General features: G+C 56.8%; 1 protein-coding gene across 5 annotated transcripts in view; it reads right to left on the bottom strand.

The window, feature by feature from the left end:
- Positions 1 to 237: 237 nt before the first annotated feature.
- Positions 238 to 20088, bottom strand: part of LOC139702945 (caspase recruitment domain-containing protein 11-like) — a 76136-nt gene continuing 56285 nt past the window's right edge. For 3 of the 5 annotated variants that reach the window (XM_071605675.1, XM_071605676.1, XM_071605677.1), the window contains 15 exons: positions 19677 to 19728; positions 18008 to 18084; positions 16838 to 16938; positions 15741 to 15793; positions 13977 to 14109; positions 13038 to 13239; positions 12608 to 12734; positions 10262 to 10502; positions 9599 to 9695; positions 9125 to 9220; positions 7586 to 7721; positions 6369 to 6548; positions 4600 to 4724; positions 3013 to 3128; positions 238 to 1973 (listed from right to left, as the gene is read on the bottom strand). In XM_071605675.1, the coding sequence (XP_071461776.1) occupies positions 1769 to 1973; positions 3013 to 3128; positions 4600 to 4724; positions 6369 to 6548; positions 7586 to 7721; positions 9125 to 9220; positions 9599 to 9695; positions 10262 to 10502; positions 12608 to 12734; positions 13038 to 13239; positions 13977 to 14109; positions 15741 to 15793; positions 16838 to 16938; positions 18008 to 18084; positions 19677 to 19728 (1941 nt within the window). In that variant the 3' untranslated portion in view covers positions 238 to 1768. Of the gene's footprint in view, positions 1974 to 3012; positions 3129 to 4599; positions 4725 to 6368; positions 6549 to 7585; positions 7722 to 8957; positions 9221 to 9598; positions 9696 to 10261; positions 10503 to 12607; positions 12735 to 13037; positions 13240 to 13976; positions 14110 to 15740; positions 15794 to 16837; positions 16939 to 18007; positions 18085 to 19676; positions 19729 to 20088 lie in introns of those variants that run through there. The other 2 variants (XM_071605678.1, XM_071605679.1) reach the window with 2 other exon arrangements.

Raw genomic sequence — 20088 nt, 5'->3', positions numbered from 1 at the left:
TGCAGGGGCTGTTTTGGAAAATGAAGCTCTGGCTGGCTGTGGGGGTCAGGGGGGTTGGTTTTGGTTTTAAAGGTCCCAGACTCAGGGGTGGAGGGATGGAAACCCAAGGAGGGAAGAGAGACCCAGGCACCCTCCTGCGACCCGCCCCACCCATCCATTCCCATCTCCCAGCCTTTGCAGGGCTAATTCGTCTTCTGAGAGCCAAAATGCCAGAAATTGCTGTAGGCTGCGCAGGACTGTTTTTTAGGAGGAGATATTTATTAATACAGTTCTTCTATGAACAAATCCCATCTTGATTATGTGGCAAAAACCTAGCAGAAGATCAACCCATGGCATTTGCAATCATAAAGAAAAGGGGGTTTCCTGTGTCTGTTCGGAATTGCTCTAGGCTACGGGTAATGGAGAACTGAAATAGCCACTTAACACAAGATAAAAATTGATTTCTGTCCCATGTAAAAGAAACCTGGGCAGCGCTGGGTCCTGGGCTCTCTGGTGTCACCAGTGACTCTGTCTCCTTCTATCTTTCGGTTCCACCCATTTACGTGGTCACCTCAAAATTCCAAGATGACTGCTGGGGCTCCAGTCATCATGTCTGCATTGCGGGCAGAAAACTGGAGGGAGGAACTCTTTGTCTTGTTTTTCCCCCAAATCTTTCCTTGTTTCCTTGATGAACCTTAGCTACAAGGACAGCTGGGACGTATGGATATTTAGCTGTGCACACAGATTCTCAGAATAAAATCAGGATTCTGTTAGGGAGGCAATGGGGATGCTGGGTTGTCTACTCGCAGTTGCTCCCCTAGTTCCTGCCCACTCCCTGCTCAGCCGAGGACACCACCTGGCCCGTTGTGGTTGTGCCCAGTCAGGTTCAGAACTGCAGGGCATTAGCTGCTGACAGTGATGGGAAGAGCTGCCCTCTTGCACCTCCAGCTCCTGGGCCCGGGGGGAGCAAGCCCACTGGAGGGCCTCACCCCCAGACCCCTCCTGAACCCCAGGATGCAGGAACAGCAAATGCAGAGGACAAAGATGCTGGTGGTGACTCTCTGAGGAGGAGCATGGCCTCAGTCCTTCTGGGCCACCTGTGGGAAGCTGGGTCCTTCCCAGAGAGGACCCTGCACTCTCCAGACCAGGATGCCCTGAGTCCAGGCAGGTGCTCTAAGTGAGGACACCCAAACCTGGCTGTGAATCAGGAGTGTCCAGGGGACAAGGCCACCGTCCTGCACCCAGTACCTGAACGCAGGGCCTGAGCCATTTCTGTGCCTATGCTGAGCTTGCTGGGAGTGGTGTTCCACTGAGGAAAACCGTGAGGGACTAACCTCTGAAACATTTAATTTTTTTTTTTTTTAATGAATAAAAGGACTAGAAATGTTAATGCAAGAAAAATAACCACGTGGCACATGTTGGCTCCCCCAGACCTGTCCTGCCCAGGAGGATGCTTGTGCCCAGGGCTGGCAGCCGCCCTGTTTGCCGGGCTCTGCCCTAGGGTAGCGCACCTGTCCCATGCGTTACGTATTACATTCACCTGCTGCTCTGGTTTCTGAGGGGCCTGCTGGCCTCGGGCAGTCCCTCTGCTAATGTCAGCAGGGCCTGACCACTGGGCAGGACGGCCTCGGATGGAACGGCTATGCCCTGCACCTCCCCAGCTGTGTCTGTCCTTGGCTGCGTCTGCACCCAGGGCTCCCTGGAGGGACACCAGCACACGGCCCCAGGCTGGGGCAGCGGGATGCCCCCTCGTCTCCTGCGGCACTGCTCAGACTCGGGGCGCTGGGCCTCACAGCTGGTCCTCGTCCACCCAGATGGTCTTGCGCTGCTCCTCGCCAATCTTGTCCTTGATGACGCGCAGCAGCTCCTCCAGGTTGCCCCACATCTCAGCCTCCACCGTGGCGTAGAGGCAGGGCAGGGCCTCCAGCTCCTTCTCCTTCAGCCGGCACACGCGCAGGAATTCCTCCTCCGTCTCCGGCCAGGGCAGCAGCTTCCTGGTAGGGGAGACCCACAGGGGCTGTGGGGGAGGCTGTGGGGCTGGATCCCCATGGTAGGGGACAAAGGCCAGCCCAGGGGTTTGCACAACTGTCTGCCCATCCCCGAGAGAGCCTCCAGAAGCAGAGAGGTGTGCGAGTTCCACTTTCCCAACAGTGAGTGATTCCTGTCTCAGCCATTCACTGATGGATCCTCCAGGGCCTGTTACTATGGTCACTAGGCTTGTTCTGCAGCTGCCTGGAGGCAGGCGGGGACCCTAGATGATGCCAGCACCACCCTGGCTTCCTGTCCAACCTCACAGCTGACCCTGTGGCAAATTCTCCAGGCTCAATGCTGGGCAGGATCCAGAATCACTTTCTTTGTTGTTGTTCTTTCTTTTTTTTTTTTTTTTTTGGCACCAAGGATCAAACTCAGGGGTACTTAACCACAGAGCCATGTCCCCAGCCCTTTTTATATTTTATTATGAGACAGGCTCTCCCTAAGTTGCTGAGGCTGGCTTTGAACTAGTGATTCTCCTGCCTCAGCCTCCCAAGCTGTTGGGATTACAGGCGTGCGCCACAGTGCTTGGCCACAGCCACTTTCTCGTCCCCTCCTGCCCAGAGTCTCGGCCCCCACTATCCTCCTGGCCTGGGTTATCCTACTGTGTGTTTCAACAGAGGCACGGAGAGGAGCCGTTTACATCCTGAATTAGACTGTCGGGCTCTGCCCAGAACCTCAGTGGCTTCCTGTCTCCCTCGGAATTAGAGGCCACATCCTTCCTTCTTGTGGCCGATAAGCTCCATGTGGTCTGGACCTTCTCCGACCACTGCCCACTCGCTAACTGTCCCTGCAGCTGCATAGGGTCTGGATGGCTCACCTGCAAGGTCTCCCTTGGGGGTCCTCCTAGTACCTGTCCTTACCAGCTGTGTCCTTTGCCATGGATTGGGGTCTTGTCCTGGATGAGGACTTACTGAAGGGATGTATGGAGGGACAGGGCATGCCGGGGAGACAAGGAGGTGGGGCAGGCTGTGAGGGAGAGGGGCAGGTCTCGGAGCCTACCTGAACCTCTTGGTGTTCTTCTCGGACACCCGGATGAAGAGCACGATGGGGTAGATCTTGCACTTGATCAGGTCTCGCACGCAGCTGATGCCCGCCTCCAGCAAGCAGTGCTTATTCTGTGAATGCAGCAAGCCGCCAATCAGCAGTGCCCCTTCCCGCCCGCCCAAGCCTCTATGGTGCCAGGAGCAGGGCCCAGGAGCAGGGCCAGGCTTCACTGGACAGATGCCAGGGCCATGACAGTGCTGAGCGCCACCGGCTGAACCAGGGAGTAACCAAGGTTACAGGGTGATGCACTGGCAGGGACCAGGACCCAGGATGGTTTCAACAAAACACCAGCCATGCCAGCCGGTCTTCCAGGCTGGGGGACACCGGAAAGGCAAGGTAGGAGCCGGGGGTGGTGTGGTGGTGCACACCTGTAATCCCAGTGGCTCAGGAGGTGGAGGCAGGAGGATCACAAGTTCAAGGCCAGCCTCAGCAACTTAACGAGGCCCTAAGCAACTTAGCGAGAACCTGTCTCAAAATTTAAAAAAATTCATGAAAAGGGCTGGGATGTGGCTCAGTGGTTAATCACCCCTGGGTTCAATCCTTGGTACCAAAAAAAAAAAAAAAAAAGTCCAGGCTGGTGGGTAGGAGCCTCTGAAGGGCCCATGCCAAAGGACAATCCAGGGCTTGCTGAAGGCATCAATCACCTCAGAACAAACACTAAATTCACATCTGGCTGGAATATAACTGCCCTAAGTGTGCAGTTTCACAACCTCGAACGTCTAGCATGCAGGGACAGGCACCCAGGCCCAGAGGCACCCGCAGCCCCATGCTCCCTCCTGGCCACTACTCATGTGCCCCTGTCCCCAGCACTGAGTCCTTGGGAATGGGATTGCCAGAGGACGTGGTGGGCTCAGCTGCCTGCCTGCTTTCTCTGTGCTCTGCTGTCAGAACTTCCAAAGCTGCTTGGCCCAGACTTTAAAAAACACAGCAAATCCCCCAGGCTGCCCCAAAACTCAGCCTCTGCCTTCCCGTGGGGTGGGCGCGGGAGTAGCAGCCAGCTGGGTGGTGGCGCTGAGATACTGGCTGGGCTCCTGTCCTGGACCCCGTGGGCCCATCCACCAGGGCTGAGCCTGGCCCTCGCTGCTGCAGGCTGAGCGCTTTCCTTCCATCAAGCACTGGGAGGGGAAAAGACTCAGTGCTCAGGCCAACGAATGAAGGGCACCTGGCTCCCAGGGCCACACGGCCACCTTTGCTACCCTGTAGCCAGTGACTCTGCTGGTGGCCCATTTTCTCCCCGTCAGGTGATGTGACAGCTGTCACCTGTTGCTTGCCCTGTCTCACACCTTGACATGCTTGCTCTCTATCCCTGGCCCTTGTTACAATGACCAGACACACATGTCCCCAAACAATGCAGATCAGCTCACTCGCACCAGGACACCACCGAAGACAGAAGCCGAGTCCAAAATACAAAACAGGGATGGAGGAAAGAGGGAGGGGCAGAGCGAGGGACGTGGGGAGGTGACAGTGACCTGCACCCACGGTCTGGGGCCGCCCAGAGATGACCAGGGTGCCCCAGGCCCGTGTAGCAACCCAGCCCCTCACCTTGGCTGCCACGGCTTCGATGTTGGCGGGAACGATACATTCAAAGGTGTTGGGGTTCTTCTCCCGGGAGTAGATGATGGTTTCTGTCTTCTGCTTTTTGAGGAACTCATCTCTTGTGACAATATCTGCAGAGAGAGGGGCCAATCTTGAGGGTGGCACATGGTGGTCTTGAGTGGATCAGTCTCTTCAGGCCTTGCTGTCGCCTCCTGGACTCTACAGAACTTGGTGTCTGGTCCCTCTCCAGCCACACAGTTAAATGACTCTTGTCTCCTTCACTAGACTGTGAAGCGTCTTGAAGACAGAGCGGGTGTTTGGCTCCTCGACAATAAACTCCACTGCACAAAAGAGCTCAGGTGCTGGGTGCAATTCTGCCCAGCAGGTGCCAATCATGAAGAATCTTGCACATTGATTCATCTACCCATCACCTATGCATTCACCCACCTACCAGACACCCATCTATCATCCATCCATTCATCCATCTATCTATCCACCCATTTGGCTGTCCATCCATCCACCTTATTCATCTACCCACCTACCATCCATCCATCCACCCATCACCTGACACCATTAAGGGGTATGGGGAAGGGGTATAGACAGGCTTCCTGGAAGAAGATAGGCTTCACCTACTTGTTGGGTGACCCTGAACGTGTCTTTTATTTATTTTTTTATTTTTGGCAGTGCTGGATGTTGAACCCAGGGCCTCCTACATGCTAGGCAAGTGTTCTACCCCCGGGCTACATCTGGAGTCCTATTTTTATTTTATTTTATTTTTTGTTTTGAGACACGGTCAAGTTAAGTTGCTGAGATTGGCCTTGAACTTGAGATGCTCCTGCCTCAGCCTCCTGAGTCGCTGGAATGACAGGCCTGTGCCAAGGTGCCTGGCTCTAAACATGTCTAACTTCTCTGGGTCTCAGGTTCTCTGTTTGTGGAAGGAGGAGCATTAAGTCAAGTCCAGGTCTAGGGCATCCCACACCAGCCCCCAGGGTCAGGCTGTAAACTTGGTACAGGAAGTTGAGTGGGAGAGGCCTGGCCTCCTGCCCAATGAAGACACCAGGGGAAAGATGGGACATGTCTGCAGAGGTCAGGGCTCAGTGGGATCTTCAAATAGGACACAGAGCCTCCCAGTGGCTGGAGGTCAGCTGATAAGTGCTTGGGGAGGGCTGTCCTTCTCCTCAAGCCTGTCCTTGGAGGGGCCTGTCCCAGGGGTCAGGTGCACACCCTCAAAAGGCTGCAAGGCCCAACTGCTGGGCTTTGAAGGGAGGCACAGGGGCCTTGCTGGGCGAGGAGGTGCATGGCCAGTGCTCAAAGCTGAGTGGACCCTTAATGCTCCACCTGGAACCTATGCTGGGAGCTGCTTGAGGGCCAGCTCTGTCCATCCATGAGCCTCTGTCCTCTGGGAGGAGCAGCTGCCATTGTCCTGGTTTTACAGATGTAGCAACAGAGTTTGGTACCTTATCCTGGATCACAGACAAGAGATGAAAGGGAGGCACTGGGGCTGGGATGGGGACTGGGGCTCTCCTTAAGGTGACCCTGCCCTCCTGCCAGTTTCTGTCTGCAAGATGAAGAGCTCTGGATGTGGAGATGGCTGCACAGTGTGGATGTGCTAGCAACGCCTCTGAACTGTGTGCTGGGAGACAGCTAAGACGGTGAGGTCTGTGACGTTAATTTAAGGAAGCCCTGGACATCTGACATTAACTGGTCCTGGGCAGGCCTGGACATCTGTGCTTTAAATACAGGTGACTGCAGCGGCAGATGCCGTTAGGGCTCACCTGACTTGCATATCGTGAACTCCATGGCGCCCCCGGAGTTGAGCAGCTTCTGCACCAGCGACTTGGCCAGTATGGTGGGCGTGAAGAGGACGGGCCTGCGGCGCTCGCAGTAGAAGGCACGCACCAGGCTGTAGGGGATGAGGCTGAGGCCCTTGCTGAGCTCGCTCTCGGGGTCCATCTCTGGCAGGGGACAGGAGGGGCTGGCATCAGAGCCCCACCCTGCCCACCAGGGGAAGTGTAAGGGAGGCCCTAGCACCCCTGCTGGCCCCACAGAGCCTAGGGGCCTCCTGGGGATGTCAGGACACCTGGGGCTGTTTGCACGGGCAACAGGATGCTCCAGGAACCCAGGAACCTCTCCCAGGAAACTGTGCCCCTGCGGGAGGTAGAGGGGTGTGGGACATACGCACGAGCCCTGGTGGTTTATGACATGGCCTGGTTCTGGAGGAAGGGATTGCTTTAGCAGATGGTCCATGATGGCATTTTGGAGGAGGGGCATGGACTGGGACCAGGAGAAGAGCCAGGGCATGGTGGCCTGGGCAGAGGGAGGGTGAATGCATGGGAGAAAGGGAGACCACCAGATGGCAGGAGGGCAGGGTCACTGAGCAAGACCTTGGGGGTCTCTGAGAACTTGGGGAGCCTTAGCCTGCAGGCAGAGTGACCACACGACCTCAAATCTGCCTTCTCCAGTCCTCTCTAGCCAAGGTATGGGAGCAGAGCAGAGCCCCAGGGGCGGCTGTTGTAAAGCCAGCTCCAAGCAGTCTGAGGACCCACTTCTTGAAACCAAACACCTGTCCCTTTCCTTTGTCCCCTGGCCTGGCCTGGCCTGGCCAGCCTGGGGAGGAGCCCTGGCCTTTCCCTGATAACATGCATGGTAGCGTTGGCCTCCCTTCTTAAGTGAGGCTGGCCTAGCGGGGGAGGCAGTGAGGAGCTGGGGATGGGCACGGGGTCCTGGTGGCCCCTCACGGGCCTGACGAATGGCGAAAAGCATCCAGTGGGGAGAGGAATTGATCAACACATCCCAGCAAACAGCTCCGATTAACATGGGCATCTGGGTGGACGTGACCGTGAGGAGGGTCAGCCACAGCTGGGCTTGGAGGCATCCTCCCCAGAAGGCCGCTAGGTACCCGCCGTCGCCCTGTGGGGGTGGCAGTGCGCCTGCACGGTGCAGACCCAGGGCTGGCCAGGCAGCAGGGTGGGGCCTGGCGGTCTCCACGCACCCTCGTGCTTTTCGGTCAGCAGCTTCGAGGCATCCAGCGAGGACCGGGCCAGGCTCCCCATAGGGCTCCCCGAGATGATGCGGACGCGCTCGTTGCTGTTCATCCGCTTGTACTTGTTTTCTGACCTGCTGACGAACTGCAGGGACAGAGGGAGGGTGGGGAGAACCATCCCTTGGCTTGTGCTTCTGGCCAGACGGACAGGCAGACAGGTGTGCAAACCCCGGCTCGCCAGGGGCCCAAGCGTCCTTCCCCTTTAGAAATAGGACACACCCCAGCAGGTGGCAGGATCCTTCAGCTTTTGGGTACGTGCCCTTAGGCAGTGGGCAGATGCCAAGTTCTCCCCACCATCTGGGGACCCATCCCACTTTCCCCCGCGGAATCGGCAGGCAGCCCCTGCTGGCACTCAGGCTGGCCTGCTCCAGCTGCCAAGGAGCCCTGGACCCTCCCTCTCCCCTGACACTGTGCTCCCAACAACCCTCAAGCCTTCTGGGGAGCGCTGCTTGGTCCACAATTCCCAGACGCCCCGAGGTGAGCACAGAGGCAAGCTCACACCGTACTCCCAGGACTCCTTAGGGTCTTTCCCGCCCTTCCCTCTGCAGGGACACAAATCCAGGGGGGCTGGCAGCTAATTTCAGGTCCTTGCAGATGTGTGGACACAATGGTGTGCCATCTCACAGGGTCTTGTCCTTGGGACCACTCAGATTGGGCCTCCTCCCACCTAGCTATCTCTCTGCTAACCATTTCTGAGTCTTCTCTGTTCCAACATCAGGATGGAGCTGTGGGCCCCACCATCCGTCCCCTGGGGTCTAATCAGGCAGCACCTCCACAGGAGTGTGTCTGGTGCTACACTCTACTATCATTCTCTTTGCTTCTGTCAACTGGTGACAGAAGAAATAGTCACGAGGTGTGCTTCTGTATTTATGTGAAGTCACCTCTGAAGATATCACTCAGTGTGTTGGTCAGGATTCCTCACATAATGATCTAGGTGAGAATTTTATTTTTATTATTATTATTATTATTATTATTATTATTATTATTATTATTATTTGAGATGTACAGGGACAAATCTTTTCTGGTCCTGAAGACCTGAAATGTTTCCACAAATGGATAAGGTTTAAGAACCTACTGGGGTTCTCTTTATTCCTTGGCTGCCAGGATGCTCAGATAAATTTAATGCTCAATTTGAGGACCTGAACTGGCTGAAATATTTGGAATGATTTTCTTTTCCTGATACATTACTTCTGAGTTTTCTATTCAGGTTTCGACAGCCAAGTTGCTTAAGCTCCTTTCGGCCATAAGTTTCCTGAAACCTTTTTTTTTTTTTAATAAAAATGGGAATTGCTTCTAAAAGAAGCAGAGACTGTTTACTGACCTGTCCCCAAGAGGGCGAGCTGGGATGGGAGACGTAAGGCACCGTGAAAAATCGCACGTGATGTAAAACCACGAAGCACAGCTATTTGGGGACAGGCCTTTCTTCCTAGGGGGGAGGCAGAGCCACAGCAATGACCGGAGAGTCGGGAGGCACCTGGTGACCCTCACCTGAAGCAGCTGACCAAAGAGGAAACTGGCTCTGGAGAGGCGGGGGCTGACCCGGGGGTCGCTGGTGGCCAGTGGCTCCTCGGGCTGCAGGGTGTTCTGAAATGAGTTTATCCATCAGTCAGACCCAGCCGGGCTTGGCAGTATGCGCAAGTGTAATGTCACTGCAGAGAGGCAGAAACCTGTCCCCGAGCCCCATCCCTGTCGGGTGTCGGGGAGCAGATGGGGAGGCTCAGGGAAGGTGACCTGCTCCCACAGAGACCAGAGGCGCAGAGCAAGGGCACATTCCAGCAGCCACCCTCCTCCCCTTGAACGTGGGAACTCAAGGCGGGCACAGGAGGTGGGGCTCCTTGGCTGGGGGTGATGGTGTGTGTCCCTCCCTGAGGAACCCAGTCCCTGGATTCATCAGTAATGTCAGGGGACGCTATTAGAACAGGTGGCCATTCCTGCCACCCTGCAGGGCTGCGCCACACCTACCCGGAGCGCCCTCAGGGTGTGGTGGGTGGTGTCCGGCTCATCTCGGCTGCCCCGGTGCATCAGTCGCTGCAGCTTGACCAGGAGCAGCTGCTGGGCCCTGGGGAGGCCAGACAGGAGGAGCCTCAGGGGCTAAGACAGAGTGAGGGCCAGCTCTGGCTCTGGAGTAGGGTGTGCCTAGCCCTGTGTGGACCACAGGGGCTGAGCCCGAGGGACCCCTGGGAGAGCATGGGGCTGGTGCTGTGTGTGGACCGTGCCTACAGGCCCAGGGCTCCTGTCTCGTCTGGTCTGCTGATGGCCACCTTGCCGGGCTGGCCTCAGAAGCTGTGCTAGAGCCTCAGGAGTCACAGGAGGGGACTGCAGTGCTGAGGCCTAAGAGGGCAGATCACACTGCTAAGGAGAGGATGGCTGTCAGGTTGTGGCCCGTGGGACAGCAATGAGGAGTGATTACAGGAAAGGGCAGAGTGTGGTCATCACAGACTGAAAGAGGGCGCTGTGAGGCTCCGTGGAGGGCCAGAGCACAGAGGGGCCCCACGGTTCAGCAGGCAAAGGGGGGGTCTTCTCATCTGGAGGCCCAAGCCCCTTGCAGATGATCATGGCAGTGCCAGCCCTGTCCACGCCTCCCCCTGGGCTGGGAGCAGAGGCCCCGCCAGGCTCAGGACTCACCGGCTGTAGCTGGGTATGGTGCCCGTGTCCAGGTCATGGTCCGTGAAAGGGTCGACCCGGGCACACAGCCACTCGTGCCTGTCCTGGTACATGGTGTCCCTGACGTGCACGACGTCGTCACACCTCAGGGACATGGAGCAGGCGTCCAGCTGGCTGCAGATGTTCAGGTTCAGCCGGATGTAGAACGAGTCCCCCGAGGTGATCAGACCCTCCTCCATGTCTCTCAGTAGCTTCCGGTACCCTAAGAAGCAGACATCCCAAATGCAGCAGATTTACTTCCTGCCACCCCCTCAGACAATGTGCCTGTGTGGCACCCTCCTCTCAAGAGCTCCTGGCTGGGAAGAGCCCTACTCCCTGGGCATTGAGCAGCCTTGGCATTTATGGGTTTCCTTTATTGTCTTGGCTGCTAGGGAGCTCAGAGCTACAATGTGTGCCAAGTTGCAACAATTATCCATAGTAGCTTTCTGCTACAATCTCCATGCCTTCCCCACCCTTATATGGTTCTTTTTTTTTTTAATCCTTTTGGTACTGGGGATTGAACCCAGGGGTGCTTTACCACTGAGCTACATTCCCAATCCTTTTTTTTTTTTTTTGAGTCAGGGTTTTGCCAAACTTGCCATCTTGCCTCAGCCTCCTCAATTGTTGGGATTATACATGTGTGCACCATGATGCCTGGTTTTATTCTTTATTTTTAAATGATGCATAACTTATATACAGTAAACCACATGTATCTTTAATTCAGTACATTTTCACAAATGTACAACCCTCTCTGTCAATACTTTTCCTAAGGTTTATCTTTATCTTGAATGCTAACACCATTGCTAAGATGTACCTCATTTCATATCAACAGAGATTAATAGTATAAGTTCTTCTGGTTTAGCCACTATGCTCAATGTTATGTCTGTGAGATTCATCTGTAACGTCACAACATAGCAGCAGTGTACTGGCTGTATACTATTCCACACTTCCTCTTTTCTCCATTCTCTTGTGTGCAGTTTGGGCTATTATGAGTAACTGCTATGAGTTACTCTTATACATTGCTTTTGGTGGACATATGTACTCTCTTCTCTTGGAAATCTACTTGAAAGTGGAGTTATCAGGTAGCTACATATTTTGTATCTATATATTTTGCTTTGGTAGATACTGCCAATAGGTTTTCTAAATTGGTAAGACCATACTGCATGCCATTTCGACCTTATTTAAATGTCACTGTCCTTCTGAGTAAATTTTTGCCAGTGCAGTAAGCGCTAAGTGAATATCCATAATGTAAGTCCATGATGTAAATCTCTAAATCGGCTCCACAGGCAGATGACGAATAACACGGCGGAAGCTAAAGCCGTTCTAACAGTTCTAACAGCCAGGCCCCGGGGAACTCATCAGGTATCTGCATCACAAATTCCAGGGACATCTCAGCTAGCTGGGTCAGCATCCTGCTGAGTGGGCACGGTGGGGCCTGGTCTCATGCAGTGCATCTTAGAGCCTGCTGCAGTGAGCCAGCTCTGCCTGGAGTCCCAGGCTGCAGGACACCCCTGTGCACAACTTTTAGGGGCGTGGCTCCCAGCGCACTCTGTGGGGCTGCTGGCCAGTGCACAAGGCACAGACTTTCTGTGGGGCTGGCCAGGCCACAGGACCGGAAAGGAGCCTGTCCCACATGTGGGGCTACTTGGCCCTCTGTTTGGGGACAGCATCATCGACTCCCGAACTGGCAGGGCACTCTGGGAAGGGACGTGACAGCGGCTGGAGAAGCTGGCTGTTTATGCTCTGCTGAAACATTCATGAGCCTGCAGTTAAAAATAAGACCCAGCTGCAGAGATAATCATGCAGGAAACCTGGAGGTGAGAGAAGAATTCAGACTCTGGGAAAGACAAAGCTGAGCTTACCCTGCCCAGGAGCATGGCCAAGAGGTGCCGTGGTTTAAACCACTGGGGCCACACCAGAAGGGAGGTCGAAGCCCGCCTGCCCTGAGGCTGGGGGACCACGGGCACAGGGCCGGGGGGCTGTGATGTGCTCCAGGGCCCTGCCTGGCCCAGCAGAGCCACCCCAGGGCTGCTACCTGTGGCACAGCGGGAAGCCCAAGAGATGAAACTTCCACCCAGAAGGGAGGGGCTAACTGGACCAGGCTGGGGCTGCCGTGTCCACCCTGATGGGCAGGCATCTGGAGGTACCCCAGGCAGGTCATCTGCCGTCCCTGCCTCCTCTCTAAGGCCTGCCCATCAGACCCTCTGATGGTGCTAGGAGGGGCTCCTTCTTCCCAATGCACCAAAGAGCAAGTAGAATGCTGGGGGATGAGGTCACTTGCCCAAGGTCAGAGGCCTTTGAGTGGAGCTGGTCCAGCCCAGACCTCACCTTCTTGGTTGACCTTGTAGTGCAGGGTGACCGGGCCACTGCATCTCTGGATGGTCCAGTGGGCCTCCTCCTTCGTGCACGCGTCCAAGGGGACACTCTGCCTCTCGCCTTTGATGCAGCCTTCCAGCTAGGTGGCAAAGACACATGAGTGGAGTCACGGGGCTGAGACTGCTCTACACAGGACACCGGAGCACCCTCCCCAGCTCAGGGCCAGTGAGGGGGAGAAAGCACGAGGGGTGCAGGAGCCTCTGTTAGCTCCTGGGAGCACAGCGAGCCAGTGTGCACAGGTGACCAGTGAAGAGTGGGGAGGAAAGGGCTCGAGATCCTGACAGCATGGCCTCCTTCCCTCCAGCTCCCTGTTCCCAGCTCCACCCAGGCCCGAGGCACCCCTGTCCCCTGTCCACACAGCCCTGAGCACCCAGCCCCTCACCAGCAGCAGCTGGTGGCCCTCGCGGAGTCCTGCCTTCTCGGCCAGGGAGCCCGGCTTGACCGAGTGGATGAAGCTGCCGCGGGCGTTGCCCCCCAGCAGGGTGAGCTGGGTGATGAGGGTGTCTCCGTTCAGCGTTGTGTGCTGCACTGAGGGTCCAGGGCCCCGCACGTGCCCCACGGATGTGACCGAGGGCCGGAAGGGTCTGGGGTTAGGAAATGAAGTGGGGGTTAGGGTTGGAGGAGGGGGACCCTGGTGGCATAGCTGCTGGTGTCTGTCACATACTGGGTGTTGCATGTTGTGGCTCCAAGAGAGTCGCCACTGAAGCCACCTTGCTGGCCATGTCAAGTGAGGGCTCACCACTGGCCCTGCTGGAGACGGTGGTGCACGCCTGTAATCCCAGCATCTCGGGAGGCTTTTAGGCAGGAGGATCATGAGTTCCAAGCCAGCCTCAGCAACTTAGTGAGGCCCTAAGCAACTCAGTGAGACCCTGTCTCTAAACGACATACAAAAAAAGGGCTGGGGATGTGGCTCAGTGGTTAAGCACCCCTGGGTTCAATCCCTGGTACCAAAGAAAGAGATGCAGAGCTGAGTTGCCCTCTGTGGAACACAGAGAGGGTGTCTCTGGTGAGACATTGTCCAGGGCCTATGGTGGCCACCCTGCCCTGCCCACTCCTCACCACCACAGGAAGAGCCCTTTGAGCCCTGCTCTCTGGGCTCCAGCAGGTCACCCTGGGCTCCAGGCAAGCCCTTCCTCTGTGGGCTTGGTTTCCCTCCCTGGACAGTCAGGGGGTCACAGGGGGTGATTTCTGACTTGGGAATGCTGTGATTCTAGGACTAGATCCCAGGACAGGGGGTAATGCAGGTGGTGAGGGGGGACAGATCTTTATCCCATGCCCACCCGCACACCCCTGGCTTCCCCTTTGCTGCAACTGTCTGTACCTTTCAAGTGAGAATTTCCTAAACATGAGGTTGACCTGCTCCAGGTCATAGGCATCCAGGCCTTCAGACTGGTGGGACGAGGAGGAGGAGTGGATGGACGGTGGACCAAAGGAGCTGCGCTCATGACTGTCGTCTGCAAAGGAGCCAGGGCTCATCAGGAGTGGGAGCAGCCAAGAGGAGCCTGGAGGGCTGCCCCGGCCCCCTGGGAGGGCTGAGCAGGGGCAGGTCCAGGCTCTGGGGCACTCAGAGCCCCACAGCCCTGCTTATGCCTCAGGCTAAATGGTTGAGTTCTTGCATCCTCTCTAATGTAGACAGTCCCCTGCCTCCAGGAATCCTCTCTTATTGTGAAGCCTCACCAACTATCATTAGGAATCCTGTCTTATGTCTGCAAGGGCAGTGTGCCATCCGGTTGGTAGTTTTACTTTGAAATTGGCTCCCTGGGTTTTCATTTTGGGGCCCTCCACCCCTGCTGAGGTCTCCCTATCACCCACCAGTATCACAGACTGTGGGACTGGGCTCCTCCCTGTCTCCCCACCTCAGCAGGACCCTGAAGAGCCCGGGAAGACGCCCACTCCACACAGCACCAGGTCACTGGGTGGAGGGATGCCTAGATCCTGCTCTGGGCTGATAACAAAGGCTCTCTGCATAGGGAATTTTTCCCGACACTGCAAAATACTTTGGACAGATGCCCAGGATTCTCTTCCCAGCGTCCCCTTTCCAAAACTCTTTCAATTCTTCTCATTATCCAGCCTCGATTAGGTGCTAACCTCTCTTTAACACTTGATAGCTTCTGATGGTCCCAATTAAGAGGGACCACTGATCTTTCCGTTTTATCTGCTGGCAGCCTCTCCTGGCAAGGCTCGGAGGCAGGGTTGGGGAGCCCTGGAACAAAGGGGGCTGGCAGGGCACACCCGGAGGATTCTGAGCCATGGTCTCCCAGGCTGCCAGCTGTGCAGGGGCCTGGGGATGCCGTCACATTTCTGGGCCTTGGCGCTGTCCCCTGCGAGGCCATCTCAATGCCTCTTGCTCCCCTTTCCCTGATGTTTCAGACTCGAGTTTGTGGGTCTGCGTCCATCCACCCAGCTGCTGCAGAGCTGGGACCACACAGTCTTGCCAGGCAAGGCCTTGGGGACTGGAGTCTGTGTCCTGGGCACCAAGCACAGCCTGGTGAGGTGTGCTGGGCTGAACCAGACTTCCTGGCTGGGAGAGGGTGGCTTCTGGGAGAACCTAGGTCTGCAACATCTTCCTAATACTGGCTCTGCCCACAGGGGTACTTCAGGACCATCTCACAGCCTGGGTACCCCATGTCTGCCTGCCTGTACCTGCACCTGGATGCTCACCCTCACCGTTCTAGCCCCCCTTTATGCATTCTGTGTAAGGTGGGAACAGCATGATACATGTCTCCAGCCCGGCTCCACCTACTGCACAAGACGATCACAACTGTATTTCTGAGGACAGCAGCAGAGATGAGATCGAACTGGCCGGGTGCGCAGGGCGTGGCTACGATTCATGAGAACTATTCTTTAAAAACCCAGATCTAATTCCAACCCTTGCTTTACACCTGGGGGGCCCCTGAATACCTACAAGGTAAGCACTAGACCTGGGCATTTCCTTGCCACAGGTGAGCTCACCTGATCTCCACGCCAAGCCTACTCTCTGAAAGCACTCCACACATTTCCTGAGGCCCTACTGTGTGCCAGGCAGACCTTGCAGGGGACCAGGTTGCTGCACCTGTGAAACGGCTCAGATCCGACTGGTACCTACCGTCTAGGTCCAAGGCGTCGAACCCGCCACTGTCGTTGTCTTCTTCGACTGTGCTGCGAGACACGGGGAGGGTTGGGGAGGGTAGTCGTGAATGTGTGTGCAGGAGGGCCAGGGAGGGGGAGGCTTCTGGAATGTTCTGGCTTTCCAAGAGGGCAGTATAGGAGGGAGAGGAAGATCAGCAGGCAGGTAGAAGAGATGGGCCAGGAACTGGGCTGGGAGGGTGGGTGGCCCAGTATCTCCAGCAGGTGAGCAGAGCCCAGGGGCCCCTCCTGCCGTGCATTTCCCTCTCAGCTTTGGACATGGTGAGCACCTGACATCCCTTTGTGCTTGGATGACTCTTGAGAGAGCCGAGCGCCCTCCAGATGAGAGTGGGTGGGCAAACCTCAACTGCCCCCAGCTCTTGGAGTAGATGACAGGTACAGGTGGCTCCCTCACAGCCGCCCCACATGGCTTCCCCAAGTCCCTCAAACACCTCTCCTAGATGGAGTTGAGTACCACTGTGGAGACAGGTGATCCCACAGCTGGGTGGACAAGGCTGGGGAGGGACCCAGGTGGTCTCTGGAGCTGCCAGCACAGGTGGCTGGCGAGGTCCAAACCTGGCCCCACAGAACTGGGCTGTGAATCCAGCTCCTGGGGCCATGTCTTCCTCTTGGCCCTGACACGTGAGTGTGCTGTGTGCTGGCCTCGGCCGGACTAGTGACCCCCGTCTGTGAGTGCACCTCTACTGTGGTTTTCCTGGTCAAGCGCTCTGGTGAGTTTTGGAAGATAAAGAAGATGGGGACAGGAAGTGTGGAAGCCATTTTGGGGGTCTTTTGCTCTTTGGCAGAAAGAGCCCAAGCTCTGGGGTCATAGGACCTAGGAACCTGATTTCGGGCAGCATGGGGACAAGGGACTCAGGCTTTGCCATCTGACAGTTAGCAGGTAGCCTTGGGAAGAAGGCTGCTTCCCTTCTCTGAACTGTGGCTTCCTCATCTGTACAGAGGGTCCCTCCTGCCCACCTTTCGAGTTGGCTGCAAGGACTGCTAAGTTAGCGAGTACACAGTGGCCTGGAGACGACTGAGGAGCTGGCCGCGGCCCCTCCTCAAACTGCCACTCACCTGCGGAGCGGGGCATCCTCCTTACAGCGCCTGACGATGGAGTCGTTTCCGGGGGGCTCGGCAGTGATGGACATGATACTGCTGCGGCTCCGATGGGGCTGCTTCAAACACACGGAGCAGAGGTGTCATGGGAGGTGGGGAGCTGTGTGCTGATGCCTCCGCCGGCATCAATGTTGTATACACAGGGACGGAATCTAACTCGGATTTGTTCTCGTCCCCAGCTCAGGCAGCACAGGCACAGCAAGCTGGTCCTTAGCGGCGACCTTGGCCAGAGGAGGCCTGTGCTCAGCCCGCGGCGCCTGCTGAGCTTGAAGCACATCTGCTTTCACATCTGCTCACGGGAGGATGCTGGCGGGAACCACAGAGGCCGGGAGGCCAGGGCGGGGCCTCACGACCCTGCATAGACTGAGCTCCGTGTCCCCGGATTGTGCCTGCTCTGGACATGATGATGATTGTGGGCTGAGGAGGGTGGGGACAGCTTGGGGGTGACCTGGGAAACCAAGCCGGCAGGCTTCTGGCAAAGGCTGCCTCAAATATGAGCCTTGGATTCTGTCCCCAAGAGCTGCCACCAGACAGGACTCATTCATTACAGCATCTCTGCCTCCCCCAGGGCCTGATTTGGGAAGCTGCGCTGACAAGCTTCCTGGGGCTTCCCTCGGGGTTAGAATTTCTAATCCTGCGCCTTCTGCTGCCTGGCTGGGGGTGAGTGACATTGGATCTAGTGGCTGGGACCCTGGCGGCTCTGCCCAGGGGGTCTACAGCCAAGGAGTGGAGGTGTTGGTCAGGGGAGGGGTGCGAGCATAAGCAGTTCCTGTCCTGCTCACCCTTCCAGGCTACACAGCTCACCCCGCTGCAAGGTTGCGGTGCGGTGCGGCGTTCTCAGCCCTCGCTGTGCTACAGCCCAAGGCCCAGCTCCTCCCCCTGCCAAGTGTTAAATTGGGGAAGGAGGTGCAAGAGAGTGCAAATCCATTGTGAGGCTGTAGAAACATCTTTAAATAAACGCAAGGAAGACCTGGGCTGCAGACCAGGGTGGACAGGGACTTAGCTACCAGGCCTGGGCTTGGGAAGGACAGAGAGGCGGGTTGGGGCCTTCAGGTGCATAAGCTGGCAGCCCGGGGGACAGCCTTCTGGAGGGGTGGGGGCTGACCAAGTGGAGCAGCCCGCACTTACCATCTTGGAGAAGGAGCTGGTGATGGGCAGGGAGTGGGAGGAGCTGGGGCTGGCATCCCTGTCTTCATGTCCCTTGCCTGTCCTCATCAGAGGGGCACCAGGGAGGGGTGAAAGGGTTGGAAGTAGAAACAAGAGAGGAGAGAAAAGGGAAGACAAGGGAAGTCAGAGGCTCCGGCGGGTGCCCCAAACCTCTTGCCTCCTTCCCCTTGGGGACCTGCCCTCCCTTTTCTGGTACCTGGAGGAGCAGTGCCCCCAGTATTCTCATTTCCCCTCCCAGTTACAGGCTGCTGCAGTTGGGACCCGTCACCAACAGACCCTGCCCCCATCCAGGCCCGACCCAGATAAGGCTGAACAGTGTCACTTGTCCTTGAAGACTTTCATGGCATTCCCCACACGGGGTCCCTAGTGGGAGCTCTCTGTAGACAGGGCCCCCCTTAAGGAGCAAAAGCTTCGGGGGAGCCCAATTAGTCCTTCGTCCTGACGGATCACCATATCCTACTGATGTGGACCAAGGACAATGGGACAAGTCTGTGCCGCCCCTGGCAGCCCTTGTCTGACAGCTCTGCTACCCCATCTCTCCACCTCTACCTCACCGAGCGTGCACACAGATACACAGACACGCAGCCGGTCTGTGGCCACCTCCAGGGGAGGAACCGTGCACTAGGCCCTCATCAGGTCTGGTGAGGGACAAAGAAGCCCCATGACCTTGCAGCGCCCTTTCTCTTCCTTTGGGGGACAATACTCTCTGCTTGCTGCGGGCTCCAGGCCCAGTGCATGTCCCTTTAGATAAAGAAGGCTACTGAGATACCGGATGTAGTCACGAGGGACCTAGATCAGGCCTCCCCCTCCTCCCTCCATGCCCCAAGAGACCTGCCCAAAGCCCAGGTCTGAACTGTTCCCTCAAAGCTACCTGGAGGTCGTCACCAGGGCAGGGTGAAGCCCTTGGTATAGCCTGTGGGCCCCCTGGGGGTTCCTCTCTATCCTCTGGGATGGCAGAGCACCTCCCACACGGCACCCCACCTGGGCTCCTCCCCTTTCTCTCTGCTGCCCCTCTGCAGAGTGGTCCTTCCAGACACTGGGACCATCCACCCAAATCCTCCCTTTTCAAGGCCCAGTTGAAATGTCCCATGCCCTTAACTGTCCCCCGGGTGGCCTGTGACGCTTCCTCCTGAATGTGGATGAGCTGTGGGGAACATCCCAGGACATCTTCCTGAACCTTCCTGTACATGGTGGGTATGCATTTGCCTAACAAACCATCCGCAGCTGATCATCACCCTGATGTGTGGCGAGGACAAAAGAAGGATCTCCAGTCAGTATGTCTGGGAGACCCAGGGGCTCCGGGAGGAACCGGCAGCCTCCCCAGCCTGGGCTCTGCCCAGCCAGGGTGTGGAGGAAGGCCAGGAAGTCCCCGGCTGGCAGGCCCTGAGCACAGATGCACTGGGTGGGGGAGGGAAACCCAGGGCGAGGTGGCGGGCAGGGCCCCTGTGCACTTTGGATAATGATGAACATTAATCACTACCTAATGGGCTCTCACCACCCTGAGACCCCCAAGGTCCCACCCAGGTCGGCCCTGCAGGGTTGATGGCTGCAGTGGGAGAAACAGATGGACCAGGAGAGGCAGTGCGACAGATGAGGCAGGGAGAGAGGGATCTGGGTGTCTCTCACTAACCTTGAAAATCTGACGCTCGCTTCAGGCTGATGGGAGATTTGGCTCTCTGCAGCTGAAAGAGAGGGGAGGGGAAGAAACAAGACAGAGGACACAAATCAAACAGGGCCCTAGACACATGTCATTGGCACTAAGAAAAAATAAAAACCAGGCAAGACTATCCTGCCTCTCAGAGCACGGTTGGCGTGGTTACTCAGGTCGTGGGTCTCCTGCCGCTGGGATGGGACACTGAGGGAGCTCCCCTGGGCTTTGACCAGGCAGGTGTTGGCCCAAGTTCCCCAAGGCCTGCCCCATAGCTCTCAGCGTGGCAGAGGAGCTAGGATGGGGCACAGCTGGGTGCACAGGGCAGGGGGTTTTAGAAAAGGATGAGGCTGCCCACCACCCTTGGCCCCAGGTGTTGCCGCCCAGGGGGTCA

The sequence above is a fragment of the Marmota flaviventris genome, chromosome 19 (assembly GCF_047511675.1).
Source record: "Marmota flaviventris isolate mMarFla1 chromosome 19, mMarFla1.hap1, whole genome shotgun sequence".
In the NCBI taxonomy this organism is placed as follows: Eukaryota; Metazoa; Chordata; class Mammalia; order Rodentia; family Sciuridae; genus Marmota; species Marmota flaviventris.
This window is presented reverse-complemented; position numbering and strand designations above follow the sequence as displayed.